The 20,885-nt window shown below is 37.7% G+C and overlaps 1 protein-coding gene across 2 annotated transcripts in view; it reads right to left on the bottom strand.

The window, feature by feature from the left end:
• LOC135481123 (single-minded homolog 1-like) overlaps positions 1-20,885 on the bottom strand; it is a 55,696-nt gene that overhangs the window by 22,647 nt on the left and 12,164 nt on the right. Inside the window, exon 2 of one of the 2 annotated variants that reach the window (XM_064761043.1) lies at positions 17,467-17,654. In XM_064761043.1, the coding sequence (XP_064617113.1) occupies positions 17,467-17,654 (188 nt within the window). Of the gene's footprint in view, positions 1-16,840; positions 16,845-17,466; positions 17,655-20,885 lie in introns of those variants that run through there. The other variant, XM_064761045.1, reaches the window with a different exon arrangement.

Raw genomic sequence — 20,885 nt, 5'->3', positions numbered from 1 at the left:
TTCTTCTCCTTCAAAATGCAATGATAAACACATGCCAACAGTAATAGATTAACTCATAATACATGTATAGATTTCATCGGCAATATTCAGGGTCAGTGATAACTTGCCAGAATGTAGAAGAATACTAATGCCACTAGATGGAAGAAAGACCCGGATAAACTCCATAGCAGAACAACTTAATTCAGTGCCACAATTATTGACTTTCAGTCCAATAATTTAATTTGTTAAGTACTTGTATGTCAACAAGTAAACAAAGTCAGAATAATAGCTATTTAATTGTAACCGTTGAATCAGACTTCAGAACTCTGGGCTGACTGCCTCATCCCCTCAGTTGACTTAACCTGAAGGATTTGTTCAAAATGTGTACTGTATATGTGTGTATGTATATATATATATATATATATATATTATATATATATATATATATATTCCCTCAGAAGAACAATTTGCTGGCCAACAATCGGCCATGGATAAGCAGCTTACCTGTTACCCTGCTGTCCTATCTACAGCTTAGACATGACATAAAACCCTGGAATTGACTTATAAGCCACGCCCTTTGTTAGTGAAGGGATAAGAGCATTACATTAACCTAATCCCATCCAATCATTTAATTACGGCCAAGCCAGGCTTATGTCCTGGGCCAGCAATGTTCGTTACTGGTTCAAACTTAAATGTATTTAATTGAGATAATTGTAGCCTGTATACCTTTTCCTCCGATGACCTTCTTTTTAAACCAATAAACTGTTCATGTTCACACTGGTACAACAGGTATTAATTCACCTGTTATACCAATAATTACGCCAAGGCAGTGAATAAGCTCTTCAACAACAGGTTTCAAGCTTTAGTAAAGATTATATATAGTGTTAGATTGAAGAACATAATAACATGACAATAAAATATATTATAAATATAAAAATTGTATATAAATAATATAAATTATAAATATAAATAAATACATCATTACACCACATAACATTTACAAATCAGCATATATACAACTCCTCACCAATGCGATTTGCTGTGAGTTCAAGTCCAGCTTATGCTGGCTTCCTCTCTGGTTGTACGTGGGAAGGTGGTCCAGCAACCTGCGGATGGTTGTGGGTTTCCCCCGGGCTCTGCCCGGTTTCCACCCACCATAATGCTGGCCGCCATCGTAAAAGTGAAATATTCTTGAGTACGGTGTAAAACACCAATCAAATAAATAAATATATATAATTCAATACATTCTGAGGACTTACATTTCTTCAATATTTTGTTCAACTACAACAGTCAGTTGTTTAGCAGATAAGGAATATTTGTGACAGTTCTTTATTACCAGTTATGAATACTGGCACATATATTAAGTAACAAAAACACATTGATTTCCCTCATTATTTATGTAGTAAAGTTCAACCCCAAAAATACATATCCCTTTTGCTTAGTACCATGCCATAACACCAGAAACAGCTTGCCCTTTTCTCCACAACACCAAACAAAGAACCAATCTAGTGTTACCACCATGTTGAAGAGCTTTTTCACGACCGTGGCATAATTATTGGTATAGCTGTTGTTGCTGGAAGAACTTTGGTAAAATCCAGAGGTGGGCAGTAACTGCACACAAAAAAATTTTCAATTCTACCCAAAACAGATAAAATTCTGATATATTTTGACTAGCAAAATAGGAGTGCTGAAATATATAGTGCATCAACAACCTACAATGTCTGTGTGGCATTCATTTAGTGCCCTCTCACTCTTCAATTCAGACGCAAACCTTGAACCCATTTCCACCAATAGTGCATGTGTAACCTATAGTAGTATATCTTTTTTTTCACATTCAAAATCAGATTATTTTGAGCTCTTTAAGCTCCACATGAACCCAACAAGAGGTCACACATATGTAAGTTTGGTAAGTGTCAGGCATAAACATACGGGTCAACATCATGCACTCATATTGGAGAGAAGTCCCCAATTGTTCCTCAAACCTGGATCGAGGAAGAGCAGGAACTTGGTCGCAGCAAACCCTTAACTCTCATCAAATGATCACTGAGGAAATTGTCACTGAAAAGCAGCCAAATGAGATGGTAAATCAGGCTGGATTTCTGTGCTGGCTCTAGCTGGCTCATCTGTCATGCTGGCAGAAGGCAGGATGTGGGGCTGAGTGCCTCTTCTGGAACTTCAGCAGTAAGACCAGTCGCCTTTCACAATACTTAACTAAACCCATCCTGGCGCCAGTTCAGCGCACTAGATGGGTGGTTATCTCATCAAGACTGTTAACGCCAACACGATCGCTGCATTTGCATGCCAAACCATTAGTTCAGGGTGACAAATAATACACCAATGGATGTAGTCAGAATCGGCCCAAAACTCAATCTCGCTCGAATTCCAGACACTGTTGGGCAAAATAGAGCCCAGAGTAAAAACATAACATCATTCACATGTGCTGTTGTATGTGAATAAACCATCTATATGCAGTGGTAAAAATAACAGCCAGTCTCCTTCCTTGGAGACAAGACACAGCGTGAAAGGAAACAGCTATAATAGCACAATAAAACTGGGCTAGATACAGAAATCTGCACCAAAAAAAATCAAAGGCAAAAAAAAAAAAAAACAGCAAAAGCAGACAAAAGAAGGGAGCCTTGACTGCAATGCACGTACATTGAGACAATGAAAAATTGGATTCTATTTTCCACAGGACCCAGTCTGTCATGGTGTTAAAGTGAATAATGCTGGTGGAAGCAGACAGTAGTGTCCATAAAAAGGCAAGCTGATATAAACACTGCTGTTGAGAAGGCATGTGATGGGCAAATGGCAGTCTGACTTGGGCCTCATCTATAATTTTATGGGTAATGTAGAGTTAAGGTGGTTAGTTGATCGATGTGCCCCTATTTGAGCGGCATTCCAGTAACGCCCTAAATCTAATGTAGTGGCCGAGGCGGGAACGCATCCATGCTGGCCCAGGCCTGGAAGCTATTATCTACAGGAGCCAGGTAGACGCAGCCATTCCCCACTCATGATCACCATCATTTTCTGGTAAAGCCCAGTGATCAGATCATGGTACTACTTTGGTCATTTAATGCCCATTTCTCCGCAGACAGTCTACAAAGACAACTGAGATGGCTGTGATGACTTTGTTTGGCCAGACAACAGTAATTACTAAACCCGTACAGTCCATCTTCAACAACCGGGTCCACCCAACTCAATGCAACATCAGATTGAATGTCACTTTATAATTAATATCTAAAACATATTGCTATTCAATCAGGTTGATTAGAAGAGAAGAAAAGATTTCTATCCGAGCCATGGAGGCTCAGTATGGGATCAGGGACAATCCCGAAATGTCAAGGCTTCAGAGCACAAGCCCACTTACTCTGGATCTCTGAACTCATGCCACTTGTCAGCTCTTGGGATAATTCCCCCCCCCCCCCCCCCACTTTTCCCTCAGCTCCTACCTCAATGCACCCCACCCCACACGACCAACCTCTATATCATCCTCAGCAACAAAAAGCCACGGTGGCAATCAATAATAAAAGTCAAACAAGTGCCATCATTTATGTGACGGTAAATCAAATAGCCTTCATAGCATAATTATAGACAACTGCTAAAAACCTACAATTACTGATAGCGCGTTATTCAAGACAAGCGCCTCTCTCTCTCTCTCTCTCTCTCTCGTCTGAATCACCAATGTCTTTATCACTGCTTGAACAGATCATTTTCTCTCTGTCTGTCTGTCAATGCAGCTTTTCTTGCATGCCTTATGTTACAGATCATCAAACTTGGACAGGATTCAGGCTTTGACACAAGTTTCCTTGGCAAAGTGGAACAACAGCAACAAATGCAGATGCCGTAGCCATATCTATGCCTGCACTTTTCATACTGAATATATTCTGTTTGCACAGGGAATAAAAACCCATCATTCATAGGCATATACGAACTATATACATAAATATGTTCTATATGATCATTCTAAATAAATATCATGTATGCATAAAAGCTGACAAAAATTTATCATAAGCTACTTGTAGAGACTGGCCCAAAAAACATATACCAGTAGATTATTTGAATACTAAATTTTAATAAAAGGCAATGATTTAAACAACAATTTCAGAGCATGCAAATAATGGTACATGTAAATATATGGGCAAATACATTATTAAGGTCCAAAGAGTAACCTGATCATACAACCTGATAATCCACATATATTTGCAAAAAAACAAAAAAAAAAAAACAAAAAAAAAAAAACAAACAAAAAAGAATTGGTGGCAATGATCACAGAGGGCCACATCTGCATGTACATGTACCTGCATATATAAACCACAAAGACTGATAAATACAAAAATACACCATGAGATTTCTAAAATTCATATGCTCCACATGATGTAAAAAAACAACTGATACTCTTTCATAGTTTTGGAATAATCTGGCAACACATAATACCCTTTCCTTATTTCTACCATTTATACATTCAAAATTTCACTACCATCATCCGAGCATGAACTTTTTCGCCGACATCTCAGAGGAATCTCGCCTTGCAATGGCGAGTTCCTGAAGCCCCTTAGCAAGGCTATAATATTCTATAATTAAAGGAAATAGAAGCCTATGTTTGCAAACAATCAACATCTCCTGAGAAAAAGCTTTGCGACATTCTAGCAGAAAAACAATTCGTGGATGTGAGAGGGGATCCCCAACAGACTGATGGAGTCAGGGAGAAAGTAAGGGGAGCCCGTGGAAGTCTGTGGACCCCAGGGAGCAAAAAGAGCAGTGTCAGGGATGGAGCTTCAGCAGGCCTTGCTATCTGCTATCCAGCCCACAGGGGGCACCCCTAACATGCAACTCAACGTTGATTAAATAACAGGCAGATAATTGAACGAATACAATTATGTGGAGAGCAGGCTGAATCTATAGCAGTAGTGACATTTGTCATTTGTGGCAGATTGATGTTCAGGGCAGTAGAGGATACTATACATCAGAATTTAACAGTAAATATATTGGGGATATATTCATTTGAAAATGTAACACTTCGAAACGCCTAAGAAGAAATGACTATTATATATTTATCTTTATTATTTAATCATAAGTCACTTGAAAGCACGGCACAAAAATGAGGACTACCCTAAATGACCTAAATATTCGACCACAAAAGAGCATTTCTGGAGGCAAATAAATGTCATCAGATTTTTTCTCTGGTGCTAAAATGTCTATTTTCCTAGTAGGATATCACCCTACCTTCCAAATACCTCTCAAAGCACTTTTCCTAAAATCAACAGAACTCCTAGAACCTGTAAAAATGAACAACTTAATCATCGGCGAAATTTTAGATCATTTAGGGCACATACTGAATTATTTACACGTCATTATAGCACAAGGTCATATTAATTAAACATCAAGAATTTGTTTCTAACATTTCTGTTATAAAGAGGATGCCATTTTGCAATGAATTACAAAACTACCTTTATACTTTTTACCACCTTTAAGAATTACCTTTCATGAAAAAATTCTCATCCACCGGAGGGAAAAATTATTTTGTTAAATTTAGTGACTGTGATATTCTATACACCTTGTTTATAATTTTCCAGTGATATGAAACACTATATATATTTTGAGCCAATCAAATTAGAAAGTATAAATTACATTATCCACTGAAGAATAACATATGTTATGCACCATACATCTCACACAAAAAAAAGAATCTCTTCCACTTAAAACCCCTGTTCTACTTACGCCTTAGTGTAAAATAACAGCTGAGTGTATGTTTATTTCTACATAATATTTCTCCAAATAAAATAATGCGGTGGGTTGACTGTGATCTAGAGAGCAGTTAAATATTCAGAAGTGAGTGCTGGCTGAACACTAAGCATGTGCATCTGATTTTTTATTATGTGAATAAGTTTTCATAGTAAATGAAACCACCTTATGTTGAAACAGTTTGAACTAGGAAACACACTGACCTCATCTAAGTAAATATATTTAATTGTAGGTTCAACAGGAAATTCAACACAAAAATTGTTTGTTCAAAAGTGATGGGAAAATTATCACTCTCAAATTAACAAACTAATTCTTTAAAGCTATGAGAACCTTGCATTTAAAACTATGCATTAATCAGCAGTAAAGCTTCTTATCGTTGAGAAAAATAGCAAAAAAAAAAATAAATAAATAAATAAAATAAAAAATAGAAGCAATTGCAATGTGATCAAAACATAGAAAAAGCAAAGCACCTAGCTGCTGAGGCATTGCTCGACTGGAGTCACACAAACAGAGATTATCTAACTACAAAAAAATTAGAACAGCTGAAAATCCTTTTGATGAAGGATTTAGAAATAAACTGCATAGCATCAATGCACACCACTTCAATTTAATCCATACAACTCCATTTATTGAAAATTAGAATACTTTTTCTTCGTAACTTTCACACCATCAGAGAAATAAAAATCTAGATCCAAATTTAAGATTTGATTTTAAAGAAATTAAAGTGCTGACAAATCTTAAGACAGATGTGTCAAAATTTCCATTTCCAATAAAAAAAAAACTAAATATTCTATGAAGAGGTTCAAAATTAAATGTAAGTTGAAAATTGCTTTGTGGAATCATCCAATGTAAATTAGAAAAAAATTTGTGAGCATTTCAAATCAAGGAATCTAAATTAAATTGTTACACGGCCATGTCTTCCAAATAATTATTTCCATCTGATTACTGTGAATAAAACATGTTATATCTAATTTTTAATAATACTGAACCTGGAGATAATCTCTCTTCACACCTCCCCCGTCTCCCACCCCCGCTAAACATAACAAGAATGAAGGTAACGGAATCTATCCCAACTTACAATATACAGCACACAAATGAAGTCATAATATTAACAAGTAGAAGTCATAAATATCTATTTCTTCTAGTTTTTGGCCTTTTCTTCTGGCCATGCTGATACAATTTGGAAAGGTATTATCAGCATCCACATTGTTTATCATGAAAAAGTCAAGTCCTTTAGTACTGATCAAATTGCAAGCATAACAGTAAAAAAAAAAAAATAATTAATTCATATTTCAACCTCAAGAACTCACTGTGCCTTAATTAACCCCGTATATCTAGTTTAACATAAATTATCTCAAAAAATTAACGTAGACATACGATGCAACTCACTTTAGTGGTGTTAAACCAGTGAGATACATGCGGCCATACTGTGCCTGACAATTAGATATATGCACATTCCTACCTTATACAAGATGTCTTCCGCTGTGAATCAGTTCACCTCCAAAAAATGAGGAAGTCGGGTTACAAAGTATGGTGGCTTGGAAGCCAGTTAGAGTGTGTGGGGAGCTGGAAGGCGAACGACTCTCTGACTGACTACTTCTTCGCCTGTTACCAGCATTTTATTAGGGCTTTAGTTTGCATGCGACATGCGATGGCAGTGCTACAGCAATTGCAATGTGGACAGATATACTGTTCTAATTAAACCAGTCAAGGAACATGCACAATTTGGCTGGGTTGCGTGTGTCTGGATATGGCGTTACCTGATGTGGTCCAGGCTTGACACATTAAAGCCGGTACATGTCATAAGCCACTCTGCTAAATGGCACTAGAGCACGGACTCTCTGTATTCTTGTTCAGGGCAGCATGCCAGAATCCACTGCTTCAACACTACACCACCACGAGCCTCATTCTCACAGATTACAATTTCATTTGAAAACCATCCCATTTAAATAATGAAGAATGAAACATACTAACAAAAAAAAAAAAAATTAAATACACGTACATAAATTAAATGAAGACTCAAACATAAAATACTAAACAACTTCAGAGAATTATTTCCAGTACAATATGAAAAAAATATCTACATTTATAACTCTATGTGAAAAATGTAGAGGAGTCAATATACCAGCAAATGCTGCATCAAAACAATAGGATTTTTTGGCTTTTACTTGATAAGATATCTAGAATATTATTCTATATTTCCTGAATTGATTTGGAATTAAAATAAAATTAGCCTGAAGAAAAAATCAGAGAAAAAAAAAAGAAAAAAAAAAAAAAAGAATAATAATGACAGCCAAAACTGCATGACTTTGGAAAGATCATTTTCAATAATCATTGCAAAAGTAAGAAAAACACCGATCTATTTTGAAACAATTGCATCCTATCTAGGTTAATGGACAAGTGAGTAAATAATGCCAGCCTGTATTGTCTTAATTGATATATCTGCACACTTATCAAGCTCCAAGGGTAGTAATAGATTCTTTAGGTGTGGAGGGTTTTCCTGGATGGGCTGAGGTGGTTGTGCTTCATTTGATGCCTTTCCTGAAGTCACCTTCATGCCCCAGCAGTCCTGCACATAAACATGGTCCCTGCTAAAAGCCCTGCTGTGTACAAGGAATAAAAGAAACATATGCTGGGGCTCCTGTCTGAGCTGGGCCTGTGAGGAGCTATGTGTGTGTGTCCCCTCCCAGGTGTGGCTTGTCAGGCACTCAGCCCATTGTCACGCTTTTCCTATGGCCCTGATCAAGAACAAAGCAGTGTAAATCATATCAGGACAATCAGGCACAAACACACAAAAAAATGGGCCGACTTGGGCAGCAGTCAATGAGTTGCCCTAATTTACAGGTATCTGTGCAATATTCAATGACACTATCCATTTGCAACAGCATCAAACCATGTGTATACACGGGTATAATAAAGAGGGCAGGCCACCCCATCACCCTGCACACATACACAAGACACTAATATTTTATTCTCAGAAATGATGAACGTGCCTTAATGACGTACTACCAATTAATATAAAACAAACCCAAAATTAATTGAAATATTTAAGGGTCAAGGGTATAGTATTTCAGTTTTATTTCATTTTTAGAAACTTGGGATAAAGACATAAATTTGTATGAAAAATGAATATGCATGTGAACTATATTTTGTTAATCCTAGATGAAGTCAAATTTACATGTAGGTCTTAAAGGAAAAAGGTTGCTCTCGTATAATTGAGTACAGTGTAAAACAACATTCAAATTAAAAAAGGAGAAATAAAATTTTACTTTACCCAGTTCCTTCAGTATGGATTCAGTTGATTCTGTCTAGACACAAATGCTTTGTGTGTACCCATTTGCATGTGTGTGTGTGTGCCCAGTTGCTTCTGTATGTACAGTGTACCAAGTTGCTTATGTATGTACAAAGTTGCTTCTGTATGTACAAAGTTGCTTCTGTATATACAGTGCAGTTGCTTCTGTGTGAACACAGTTGCTTCTGTGTGAACACAGCTGCTTCTGTATGAACCCAGTAGTTTCTGTAGGGACCCAGTTGCTTCTGTGTGTACCCAGTTGCTTCTTTATGTACTCAATTACTTCTGAACAATCCCTGTTGATTCTGTATGTGCCCTGTTGCTTTCATATATGCACAATTACTTCTGAGAGTCACCCCAGTCTATAGATAATAAACTGGCTGTCCCACAGAATTAAAAAATGTATCTGACTTTAAAAACAATATGGACAGCAAAATATTACAAAATAAGATCAGAAAACCTGGAAAAAACAACAAAATTACAGAATGTCATGTATATGGAGAGTTGCTATCTTACAAAAGAGGACAGTAAATCTTTCACAGATTCTAGTCTGAGCTCCTGTCAGCCTGGCAATGTATACCGCAGATGAAATAATTTATCGGCAATGTCTGGTTTGTGGTTACACTAAATCCATGATGTGGACTTCTGTGGCCAAGATGTCGCAGATTCACCATGTGATTGTCAAACACCCTTGTGATTAAGTCTTCACACCTGTGGGTTGCATAGGCAGCCCACCCATGTAGATTTCACGGCAGGTGAGCCAGGATGAAGTCACATAACAATCTCATCTTCTTCAGGGCTCATAAATAAGGATCTGTTCCTTAGCAGTGGGTGGGTGCTTGAAGATTAGTCAGGGTAAGGGGTACTTTGATGTGACAGTAAGGTCACTGGACAATAACATGACAGTGCCCTGCACCCACTACCCTGGCATTCCCAAAATGACTCCTTTTCTGCTTGTAGCTTCATAATCTACAATTTGGGCTGGGAGGGGGGGGGGGAGGAGATAGGGGGGGTCTTCAATTGCTTTACTAGCCAGATCATTGCTGGCTAATAGTATAAACTGTGAGTACAAATAACACATGCAAGGCTATTCCTCTGCAATATCTGAGGAAAAATTTATTTCTTTGCATATTTGAAGCCAAAAAATCAGAGCCCCTCCTGTCATAGTTAAATTCTCAACTGCTACTTGCATGTTAGCATAATAACTGCAGCTTTACAAATAAAAGCAAAGCAAACTTTGTATGCAGAGCTTTGGGTTAATTCCAATACTATAAAGACAAATTTTTGTGATTCCACAGTTTAATTGACCAATTAACTGTCAGTTTTATATGCTCAAATTAAGACCTTATAAATCTGCAATAAATGGAAAAACTTGTTTAACACATGTCATTGATTGTATGAATAAAAGTCTGCTTTGCCTAATACTCTGGAGCACCATATTATCCTGAAGCCTCAAACGAAGTTGTATGCTTCACCCTACAGCCCAATAAAGTGAGAGCGATTTCTATGGATGATGTAGAGAATTGAATAAAATCAAAGCAGCTGGAGAAGACATTAAGTTAAATTCTGCTAATTGGTCATTGCCCTCAGCTGAAGAGGGGCTCTGATGAGTTGTGCTTGGCAGACAATGGTCCCCTCTAAACTGATACATGTAACGCAGAATTGTTCAGTTGAAGCCACAGGAGAAGAAAGGTTCAATAGGGCTTAACTTAATGAAGTGCACACCAATATTAAGTCAGCCAGAAATGATTGCTTGATGATCATACAATTGTGGTCAGTCTAGGTTATAGCCCTAAGGACATGGGTTGGGGGAGGGGGGTATTGGAGCAACACCCTATGGTAAGGGCAACTAAGGGCCAAAGGGAACCACTCCGATCAAGTACCCCCTCTCCCTCCAGGTGAAGGGCTGTATCTTATGTGCAGAAGCCTTAACAAAGCCATGGTTCAGAGCCCCAGGGCAAATTGTATAGGGCCACTGATAGCTGGTGGGGCAGGCACAAAGGCCCCAGCCCCACTCTACACCTCATTGATAACTCTATTAGGTGTTTGCTTTGTGATCCTCTGTAAATATTGGTTTAGCTCAAGAGCCTGCTACAAGTACTGAGAGCTGAAGCTGAGAGGCTCCCATGGGGAGTGACACTTCACAACCGAAACGCCTCTCTAATAAGCCAATTGTCCAAAAGTTATGGAAAGACAATGCTGTGTAAAAACATATTTACCCCATAACATAATTGAGGCTCTAGTAGGTTTAGAAGAACTCACTACATTTTGGATCACACTATAACTGCCATAATAAACCCCTATCTGACACCCTTGTAGGATATAAATGTTTTATGCCACATACAACAAAATCTTGTGCAGTATATCCATGCAGTATACATGTACATGATACAATTCCACCTTGTAGAGTTGCATAGAGCATTGAAGTATTTACACAAGATGTAACCTAAAAAAAAAAAACAAAAACAGAATTAGCCAAATTATAGCATGTGTTTTTAAAAACTGTACAAAAAAACATCTCACATTCAACTGACTGCAATTCTTCCAAATTTTCAGCACATTTTAGAGTAACATTTTCCCTCAATAAATTGCATGCATTCAGTGAAACGCATCTCATTCTGCTAATTTACAAGGAAGATCTTGAATGGCTAGAGTTGATAAGCATTATGTTTTACTTTTTGCTTAGTGTACAGAGTATGCCAGGGAATGAATTAGTATCTTTTGTAAATATGTTAGCTCATACTTAAAAACAACAGCTGATGTGTAGCCAAAAATAAGAATATAGAAATATCAGAGTTAAGACACAGAGTTCACCCAATGAGGACAAGCTGAGACAGTAAATACATTTCTACTCTGAAAATACGAACCAGAGGAAAAAAAAAATCTGTTCATTGTTATCATTTGGATGCCATGATTGCAAATTTTAGACTAAAACTAGATTATCACGTACCATGAAAGTTTTTCGGCTTGCACGGGGATGGAAGAATAAACACAACCAACTAGATTTAGGCATGAAAATTGATTGAATCATAAGAGTCAAGGAAGTTTAGACAACAATATCCTTGGGGGTTGTACTAATCTAGAGGGACAGACTTCGGTGGGGGTCTGAGTCCTCGTTCATCTGCCAGATAAATGGACAGGGTTATTTCTGCATGCTGCTCATTGGGACCTTCTCTCGTAAACACGAGAAAAACTAATCTGATCCAATCTTGGCAACACGAATTACATTAGCCCCGACTTGAAAGCCGATAGTTGGTATAAAATGAGCCATATGGGAGCTGTGATTTTGTGATTTTCAGTTTCGCCCTGTCCTGTGGAATTGCCGGTCGTCTCCCGGTGACAGCCTAGGTCAGCCTCTCCGTTAAATGGCCAGCCAGTTCTTGGTAGAGTAATTTGTCACTAATCAGACATGGCTACCCCCTCACAAAGGTTTGATCATGCTAGAACAATCGCAGGAATCCTCCCAGAGCTTGGGCTGTGGCCCACCGGGAGTCACTTCCAATCTAACTCCTATCAGCCCGCTCTCAAAAGACAGATTTGCACTGATAATTGTAAGTGTTCCTCTGCTGAAAAAGCTGGGTAAAACCTAGTCCTCCTCTTGGCCACAATTTTGCCTGTAAATGGGCATGGTTGGCAAATTAATGCAATATTTTTGTCTTTTTGTAATCAATTTGGGCAGCCAAGAGGCAAAAAGCGACAAAATCTCCAGAATTGTAAACTGACAAACTTGGAGTTGAGGGTCAAAGAAATGATTGGAACTTCGAATAAATCAATTAAGTCTCCTGTGGATCTCAGCTCAACACCTTCATTGTGGGAACGCAGAATTTATGAAGATTCGCCAGCATTGCGTGCAAGGCCACCATAAAGCCAATACTGTATTACAAAGACAGTGTGCCAGGGAAATGAAAGTACTTAAGATGCTGGGATGATTCACAGATGAGTTTGGGAACCCACCTGGGTGTACAACAGCAACTAAATTCAGCTCTATAATGGAGTACTCATTTAACAAAGTTAAGTTTTCCTCCCAACATCCCAGTAGTATCATCACTCATCAGCAACCATTTAAGCAAATCAAGACAACAGCGGTCAAATAGCTTAAACCTGGCATAAAACACAAATAAATATGAAAAAGAAAGGAAAACAATTAAAAAAAAAAAAACATTATAAAATACTCTTGAGTTTCTGCAAAGCGTATCAAATTAATTCAAAATGACTTTTCACCCTTCATTTAGATGTTACTAATGTTAATCTTCCAATGCTATCTGCCTTCACTTTTCATCATTCAGAAGTTCTTTACACACAACTTACATTACAGATGTCATTAAAACAAAAATAAGAAAGAAAAAAAAATTCATAGTAAACTGAACAGAAATGGACATGCTTAAACCTACAAGCAGGTAATTCAAACAGTTTTGTTTCATTTGTGTATTAAAGGGAAGTCATTTTCATAACATGTCATCCAGGAATATCCTCAAAAATACATGTAGATGAAAACTTTGTGATGACAGCAGAAATAACCGGACTGATACAATGTGCAGATCATTTCAGTTAACATCAAACATATTCGTTAGTCATTTTTATGGCGCTGTTGAGTTGTACGTGAATATCACAGGGCCGACTTCAAACTTGATTTTACAACGCGACTGGACATACTTCACATTTAGGTGATGATGACAATTTTCCTTTCTGAAAATCACCGAGGAAAAGAGCTGAGGAGCTGATGATGCCTTGGATGACAAAGCACTAATGTCCCACCAGTCTAGCTCATCAGAGCCAAAACACAGACAACTAGTAAACAAAACCAGTGGCCATTACAGCATTCAGTGGTTAAACGATGACCAATGTAAAGCTCAATTGATGCCATTTATCCTGGCAGTCAAGCAATTACCTTTTGAACCGGTGAGAAAATGAGTGTGATTCCAGCAGGTGAAATCTTAGGGTGCATGAAGATGGCAACCATTACACTGTCACAGCCGACTACACTGTGCGGCACCGCCAAGCTTTGATCTAGCAACGTTGATACCGCATCAACCACACAAATTGGCTGTACCTCCGGAAACCTGGGCAGGCAGACCAACGGTGAGGGAAGCAACGGGAGTCAGTACTCAGGAAAACCAAACCACAGCTAAAACATTAACGTTCCTTCAGAACTTCTAGGTAATTGATAGACTTAAATATCCAAAATTGTTACCATGTTTATGGAGGGGGATATTTACACAGTGATAACACTAATTTTCCTGGCAAGATGTGAACACACTGTTCTAAATTGAATGCTACAAGTTTCTGATCAAGATGTACCAGAAAACTAGACAAACAAATTCTAATCAAACTAATGTAAGGCTTTAATCAGAGTTTGGAGCTAATTGACAAATTCACAGAATACACAATTTAAGACAGAAGTTTACCCTGCTACAATGTAACAATAATTATACATTATTGGACAGGGAGGAGATGTTGAAGTGATGAAGCATGCCAACATGTTTTATGATGATCAAGTATATAAGCAACATCACAAGTAACTGAAAGCCCCAAATATTTTCATTTGTTGCAATCATTAGCAAATGAGCTTTCAGCTTAATAGTCAACTCCATTGAACTGAAGCAATATCCCAGTTTATTGGACTTGTATTTGTCTAAAGAAGCAGTGGTACCAACTCCTTAGTTAACATCATGGGGAAAAAAATACCAGTACCTAAATGATACATTTAATTTTGCTGTACTACTGGTTGGTAACAGTAATAAGTGGTTAAAAAGCTCAATGTATACCTCCTTTCTCATCTAGTTAGGATCTTCATTTTATGATGCATATATCTATTCTACAGTATGATCTCTCAAAAATGTTTGGGAGTTCTTGTAGTTTTTGGGGCATTTTGTGGGCATCATAATATGCTATGTATTAGCTACTGAAATCATAGTTCTTTGTATCAAGTTGATCAATTATCCAATAATTTCTTCTTATACTTTATGATTAACTGATACAGAAGCAGGACTTTTAGATGAAGAAAGGCATAAAACATCCGATTAACCATCAATCTGCACCATTAATGCATAGACCTATATTATCATGGTCTATATACATGTACTGAAGTTAACAGTCCCAAAAATGATTGGTACTTCCTGCATGTCGCTGCATGTATGTCCTTAGCTCTGTCAATGGCCAATTGTTTCGGAAACAATGGGTTGTCGACATGAAATGAATCATAGAAGATATTTTCTCTTGTCACAAAGGTAATCATTACCTATTCTACCTCTGCACACAGACGCGACAATCATCCCTCAATCTTGGACACATTTTCACTGCCATTTTCCTCTCCTGCACGACTGATTAAAAACAATTTGTTTTTCCATATTGGAGGATCTGTCTTTTATGTCCCCTGTTTCAAAGTAACATGATATCGACTTTAATTTCACCGTTTTCTCCACTGCCGTCCTCCATCAAAGACAGGAACTGACTTGTGATAGACTCGTCATTTCAGAGGCTTAATTACAAGTGAGGAAGGTTGGCTGTGAGGTTGGTTTGTTCACATCTGACCCCGTTGTCCCCTGGCCTTTGTCCCGCAGCCCATGATAGATGTGATCCTTCACCGGCCACACACTCCTGCCCACTTCCTGGTGAATCTCTCAGTCTCCAGTACCCCATGATGGCCACAGAAACTTTATCTCACACCATTTTAAATCAACTTGAGCAGAAGTGATTAAGCAATTCCTTGCAAGACCTCTATTAATACATACCTAAGGGGCTGCATACAATTACTGCTATATTCACAGATTTCCAGGCTTCCTTTCCAAATGTATCTTGAAAGTGATGTGAAAGCTACTTCAGGTCAGCCAGACTTTTTCAGAAGTGTAAGAAGATTTTAACTGCACGTATTTCTATAGTGGAAATACTACAGGTTTTTATTTGTGCTTTTACCAAATGAGCAACGGATCATAGCCAAGTGGTTGTCTTTCAGTTGCTAGGATATATGTATTGTGCATGTCTCTACATCACAAATGGGAAAGCTTATCAATAACTTGCCAATGATCTGGCACAAAACTGACCACTAATATGTAAGTGAAATTTTTTTGACTGTGGAGTATTAAACAATAATAAAATAAAAAGACAAAAAAATGGCTGTTACACATGCTTTGTTTTGGAAGCTATTTTTCCATTCTAATTAACTAGTTATAATTAAGGTATGATTAAAATTGCTTTGGAGTCAAATCCGTAATTATATCTGTTCAAAATGGCTTTTGTCTTCCACTATATTTCCACATCATTTTAATTTAGCAATTACCACAACGAATACAGAACTCTTCCACACCAGTGTAAAATATTTCTCTTGGTATACAAATATACTAATGTAAAGCTGATTCACTATCATATATTATTGCATGGCAACAAACAAATAACAGAACTGACCAATATATCAGCACTTTCTGTTATCCCTTCCCTGAGGACAAACCTCTAAGGATACGTCTCTGTCCATATAAATTGCGCATGCCATGCTCCCTGCTGGGCAGGCCATTCAAAATGCAAGAGCAATCACCACTATGAAATGAGAGCAATCACATGCCCTGTGGGAAACAGGACAGGGTTTGGAAAGGCTAGCCAAGATGCTCTTAGCAGACTCTCTGGGCATTGTGAATAGCCAAAGGATGTAACAATTATCCCTCCAGACATACTCATCCTGCACTTAGCCGTCTTTGTATGGGAGCTAGATGAAAGGCTGCAGCAGCTACTGGCATCCTCAATCGACATTGAGGGCATCCTCAAAAAACATTATTCCACATTTATGTTTTTCTATGTCCTTCAGTATTATGTTATAATGCACTGATTGTCATGAACTTTGAAAATATTTTATTGTTGTTATGCATTTAAAGAATGTACTAATGTCCACGCAAGACACACTGATATGGGTGATGGACACCCCAATCTTCAAAAATCCCTAAGGATCAATGAAAATAAACCTTCACCCTCTTCTTGTTCAAAAGTGTGGCATTATGTTACTACGTACATTCAAGTCTGGCAAGTATTAAAACACTTTAAAACAACAAATGCCATGTGTGTATATCTCAAATTCCACATGCGCATGTCAGTATTACAAGAAGATTTGTTCTAAAACACTAAATCACAGCGATGAGCACTGAAGCATTGTATAGACTCTATTGAAATATACTAAGAAATGTAGAAAGTCTGGTAAAAATGTCAGACATGATCAGAAATACCACTGCATAATGCCTTGTGGTACCAGAAAAAAAATTAGTTTCACAACTAATTAGTTAATGATGCTAATTTATTTTCTATTAAAAACCTCTGTGTATGAACATTTTCCAGTGTAAAGTGGTTACATAGATATCTGGGACTTTTTCTCGATTACAGACAATTTCATTTTATATGAAAACATAACATGGCTTTAAAACCACCTTCAGAACTACATAATCTCAATCATATAGTATGTATACTATACTTACTTTGAAAATATGATTTTGTTCGCAGGTAACTAACACTGAGTCTGAGAATGGAGAGCTTATCCAACTTGGAAATGACACTCTGTTCAAATGGCAGTAAGCTGGCCAAGTGGTCAAGCTCAGAGTTCAGCCGCTCACGATGGCGTTTACTAGGATTTGTCTTTGGCGGATCCTTCACCGGAGCTTTCACACTGGAAATATGAACAAACAGAAAGACAGGTGAAAATTCAATAACAATTCTTCTCGTATAACGTATAATTTAGTTTTAAATGTTTACAAACTGACAAACTATTGAAATATACCCTGTACCCCCAATGACTTCCCTAAATCCTTTAAGTTTACCAAACTTACCCAAGACTGCATTTTCATATATTTACAAAACAACATGTTTGGGGTTCATGGTTTTTAATAATCCAAATTATGATCCCATATGTTATGTCCGCAGGATCAAGGAATTGTGTACAGTAGGCATAAAAACATTTTATTTATTTATTTATTTCATTGGTGTTTTACGCCGTACTCAGAATATTTCACTTATACGACGGCACCCAGCATTATAGTGGAGGAAACTGGCCAGAGCCCGGGGGAAACCCATGACCAACCGCAGGCTGCTGACAGGCCCTCCCATGTACAGTAAAAGTATTTTACAATGAACCAGCAGTATAAAACAGATTTTGAACCTCATACTATTAGTACACATCATTTACATTGTACATATAAAACATGTTTTCATATACCCATATTTTTAACTCCTTATGCTTCAAATGATTGATTTTGGTTCTTGGGCAATACAAACATAGTGTACAATACTTAGCATAGTGAAGCTATCCTTAGCACAGTGAACAATACTTAACATAGTGAACAATACTTAGCATAGTGAAGCTCCCTACCAGTATAGTACATGGATATCTGGTTCCGTATGGAGAAAATGAACAAGCTCAATAACAAAGATTATCTGAATGAAAGAAAAGAACACCTTAACATCTGCTAATGGGGTCTGTCTATATTTTCAATAGAGCTGTATGTCTGCATTGGGGATTTCAGGATTTTCTCCAGGTATTAAACCTGTCAGACCCCCAGTGATTGGGGATTCATTGTCATTTTATTGTTTTCTTTCATTATTTCAGCTGCTGGGTAGAGTTAGGGAGCTGACACGAGGAGGAGGAATTCCCGTGGTGCAGGGATGTGAATGTCACTCAAGGCACCACCAGAGGGCCAGCCACTGGAATCCATCTTATCACCAGACTATGGATTACGCTGACATCTCTATATCTTACAGAGGTCATTAAGAGGTTGAAAAAAGTTTTAGACTGAATTATTGATTTATAGGAACATTTGTGTCCAAACATAAAATACCTGTCTCTCTCCCCCCCCCCCCCCCCACACACACACACACACCCACTTGCAGCATCCCTGCTGGTGCTATCTTTACGTGAACCTCTGTCTTCATAATGTTGATTAAGGCTACACCAGCCATTTTTCCCTCACCCTCCAGGTTTTATGAAGACCACCCCATGGGTAACGAAGCATAGGCCACCAGGCGGTGGTTTAGCAAAAATGAGAGCCTCTTCCAAGGATTCAATGATATACCATGCCCCACGGTGCAGCTTATGAAGCAGTCAAACCCACCCACTTTTTGTGCCCATTAAAACCTCTTACGCCTTGCTCGACCACCTAGGTCCCCCATCCCCCTCACAAAACAAGGCAACAATGACTTAAGAGTGTCGCCACATCAGCGCTAATCCTTGTTGTCTGACTCGACAATTCCGCTAAAAGGACTCTTCACTATTGTCCATTACCACACCACGGGTGGCAAATATGTTGTGGTTGAACAGAATGTTGCCACCCAAAGAATTCATTACCTTCACTGTTTTCTGCTGGATACAACAGAACAATGGCACAACAAAGTGTTCTGCTCAGAATAGAATCCTGTATGCTTAACAACACGATGGAAAAAAGCCATACTTGTTCTGAAGAGCTGTCATTTCTATCAGCATTCTGAACTGTATCCATTGGTTAAATCAAGTAAAAAAAAAACTGACACAAGAAGTGCTTTTGTAAAAGCTAACATAAAAGTAAATTTCATGAGAAAGCTGCATAGATATAGGTGGTATAATTAATTTAAGAAATAAGATCGTACAGGTGTTAATGAACATTATTGGTACTGAGAAAAGTCCACAAGCATGTTTATGTCTATTCATTTATTTGATTGTTGCTTATAATGCGATAGTCATGGATTCTAGATAATAATTAGATATAATTATTATATCTATAAGTAGATATAATTAGTACAGTTTATTTACATCAACATATCACACTATCAGTTTTTTGGCATATAAACTGACCAAATCCTCTACCATATTAATTCACAAGTGCACCCATCACCAATGTAATTTTATTTGACAGTGTACAAAATATATGCTAATTCAGGCTTAATCGTTAACATTAGAAATGCGAAAATTAATCCAATCCCAGTCTGCAACAGTCATCACATTTTGCCAAGTGTTACATCTGAAAGTTATATAATTCTTGGTTTTCCTCTTATTATTATAAACACATACACTGAGCTTTCATTACTACTACCCACACAGCTGCCAATACATGTATTTAATAAACATGGAAGTGGAATATTTTTACATGTAATTCTAGCACAAATGTGGTTCAGATGTCAAAAGATGCAATGGCTTGATACGTTTGTAACATCATGTATTCTTTGTACCGTACACAATTTCTAAAGGATAGACCTACATAGATGTAGATAAATGGTGCAGGACACTGCGGGCAGATGTCTAGAATACGCAGGTTTCGAGATATGACGTTACGACAACAGAGTGACATCCCTTTGTTATATAACGTCATCGCTTTACGGCACAGTAGGGCCAATCTGGTAATTTTAACATGGGGTCGTATATAGAATGTAGAGTACTAATTAAAAAGCATTAGACTCATCTTCTGAATCATGTTTTTGGATGGATTTGGGTTCCCAATATGGCAAAAATAATGATGTTATCCCGGTACTTGGATCTAAACACAATCAGTGCCATGTTATAAGGCAGGCAGTTAGCCCTACCGTGCCGTAAAGTGGCGACGTCATTTTCCAATAGGCCGTCACTCTGTTGTTGAAATGACGTAACTCGAAAACTGCGTATTCTAGGAAAATGGTTAATATATTTCCAGGGACAACTGTACATGTCATCATACATATAGGGAGATCATCCATTCAATTCCACACCTACCTCTACAGGTGAACACGCACATGATTTCACCGACAGTTTAATTGATGCATTATAAGGCATCAGACAAGGAGCTTAACACAGCTACTGCACACCATTAATTAATAAACTGAATCAAGCAGTTTGGTTAAGGATTTATCCTGTCATCTACAACCATTTCCAAACAGAGAATTTGGGAGTTATTTTGTA

This window comes from Liolophura sinensis, chromosome 1 (genome assembly GCF_032854445.1).
Source record: "Liolophura sinensis isolate JHLJ2023 chromosome 1, CUHK_Ljap_v2, whole genome shotgun sequence".
Classification (NCBI taxonomy): domain Eukaryota; kingdom Metazoa; phylum Mollusca; class Polyplacophora; order Chitonida; family Chitonidae; genus Liolophura; species Liolophura sinensis.
The sequence above is the reverse complement of the archived record's forward strand: the minus strand, read 5'-3'. Positions and strand labels throughout refer to the sequence as shown.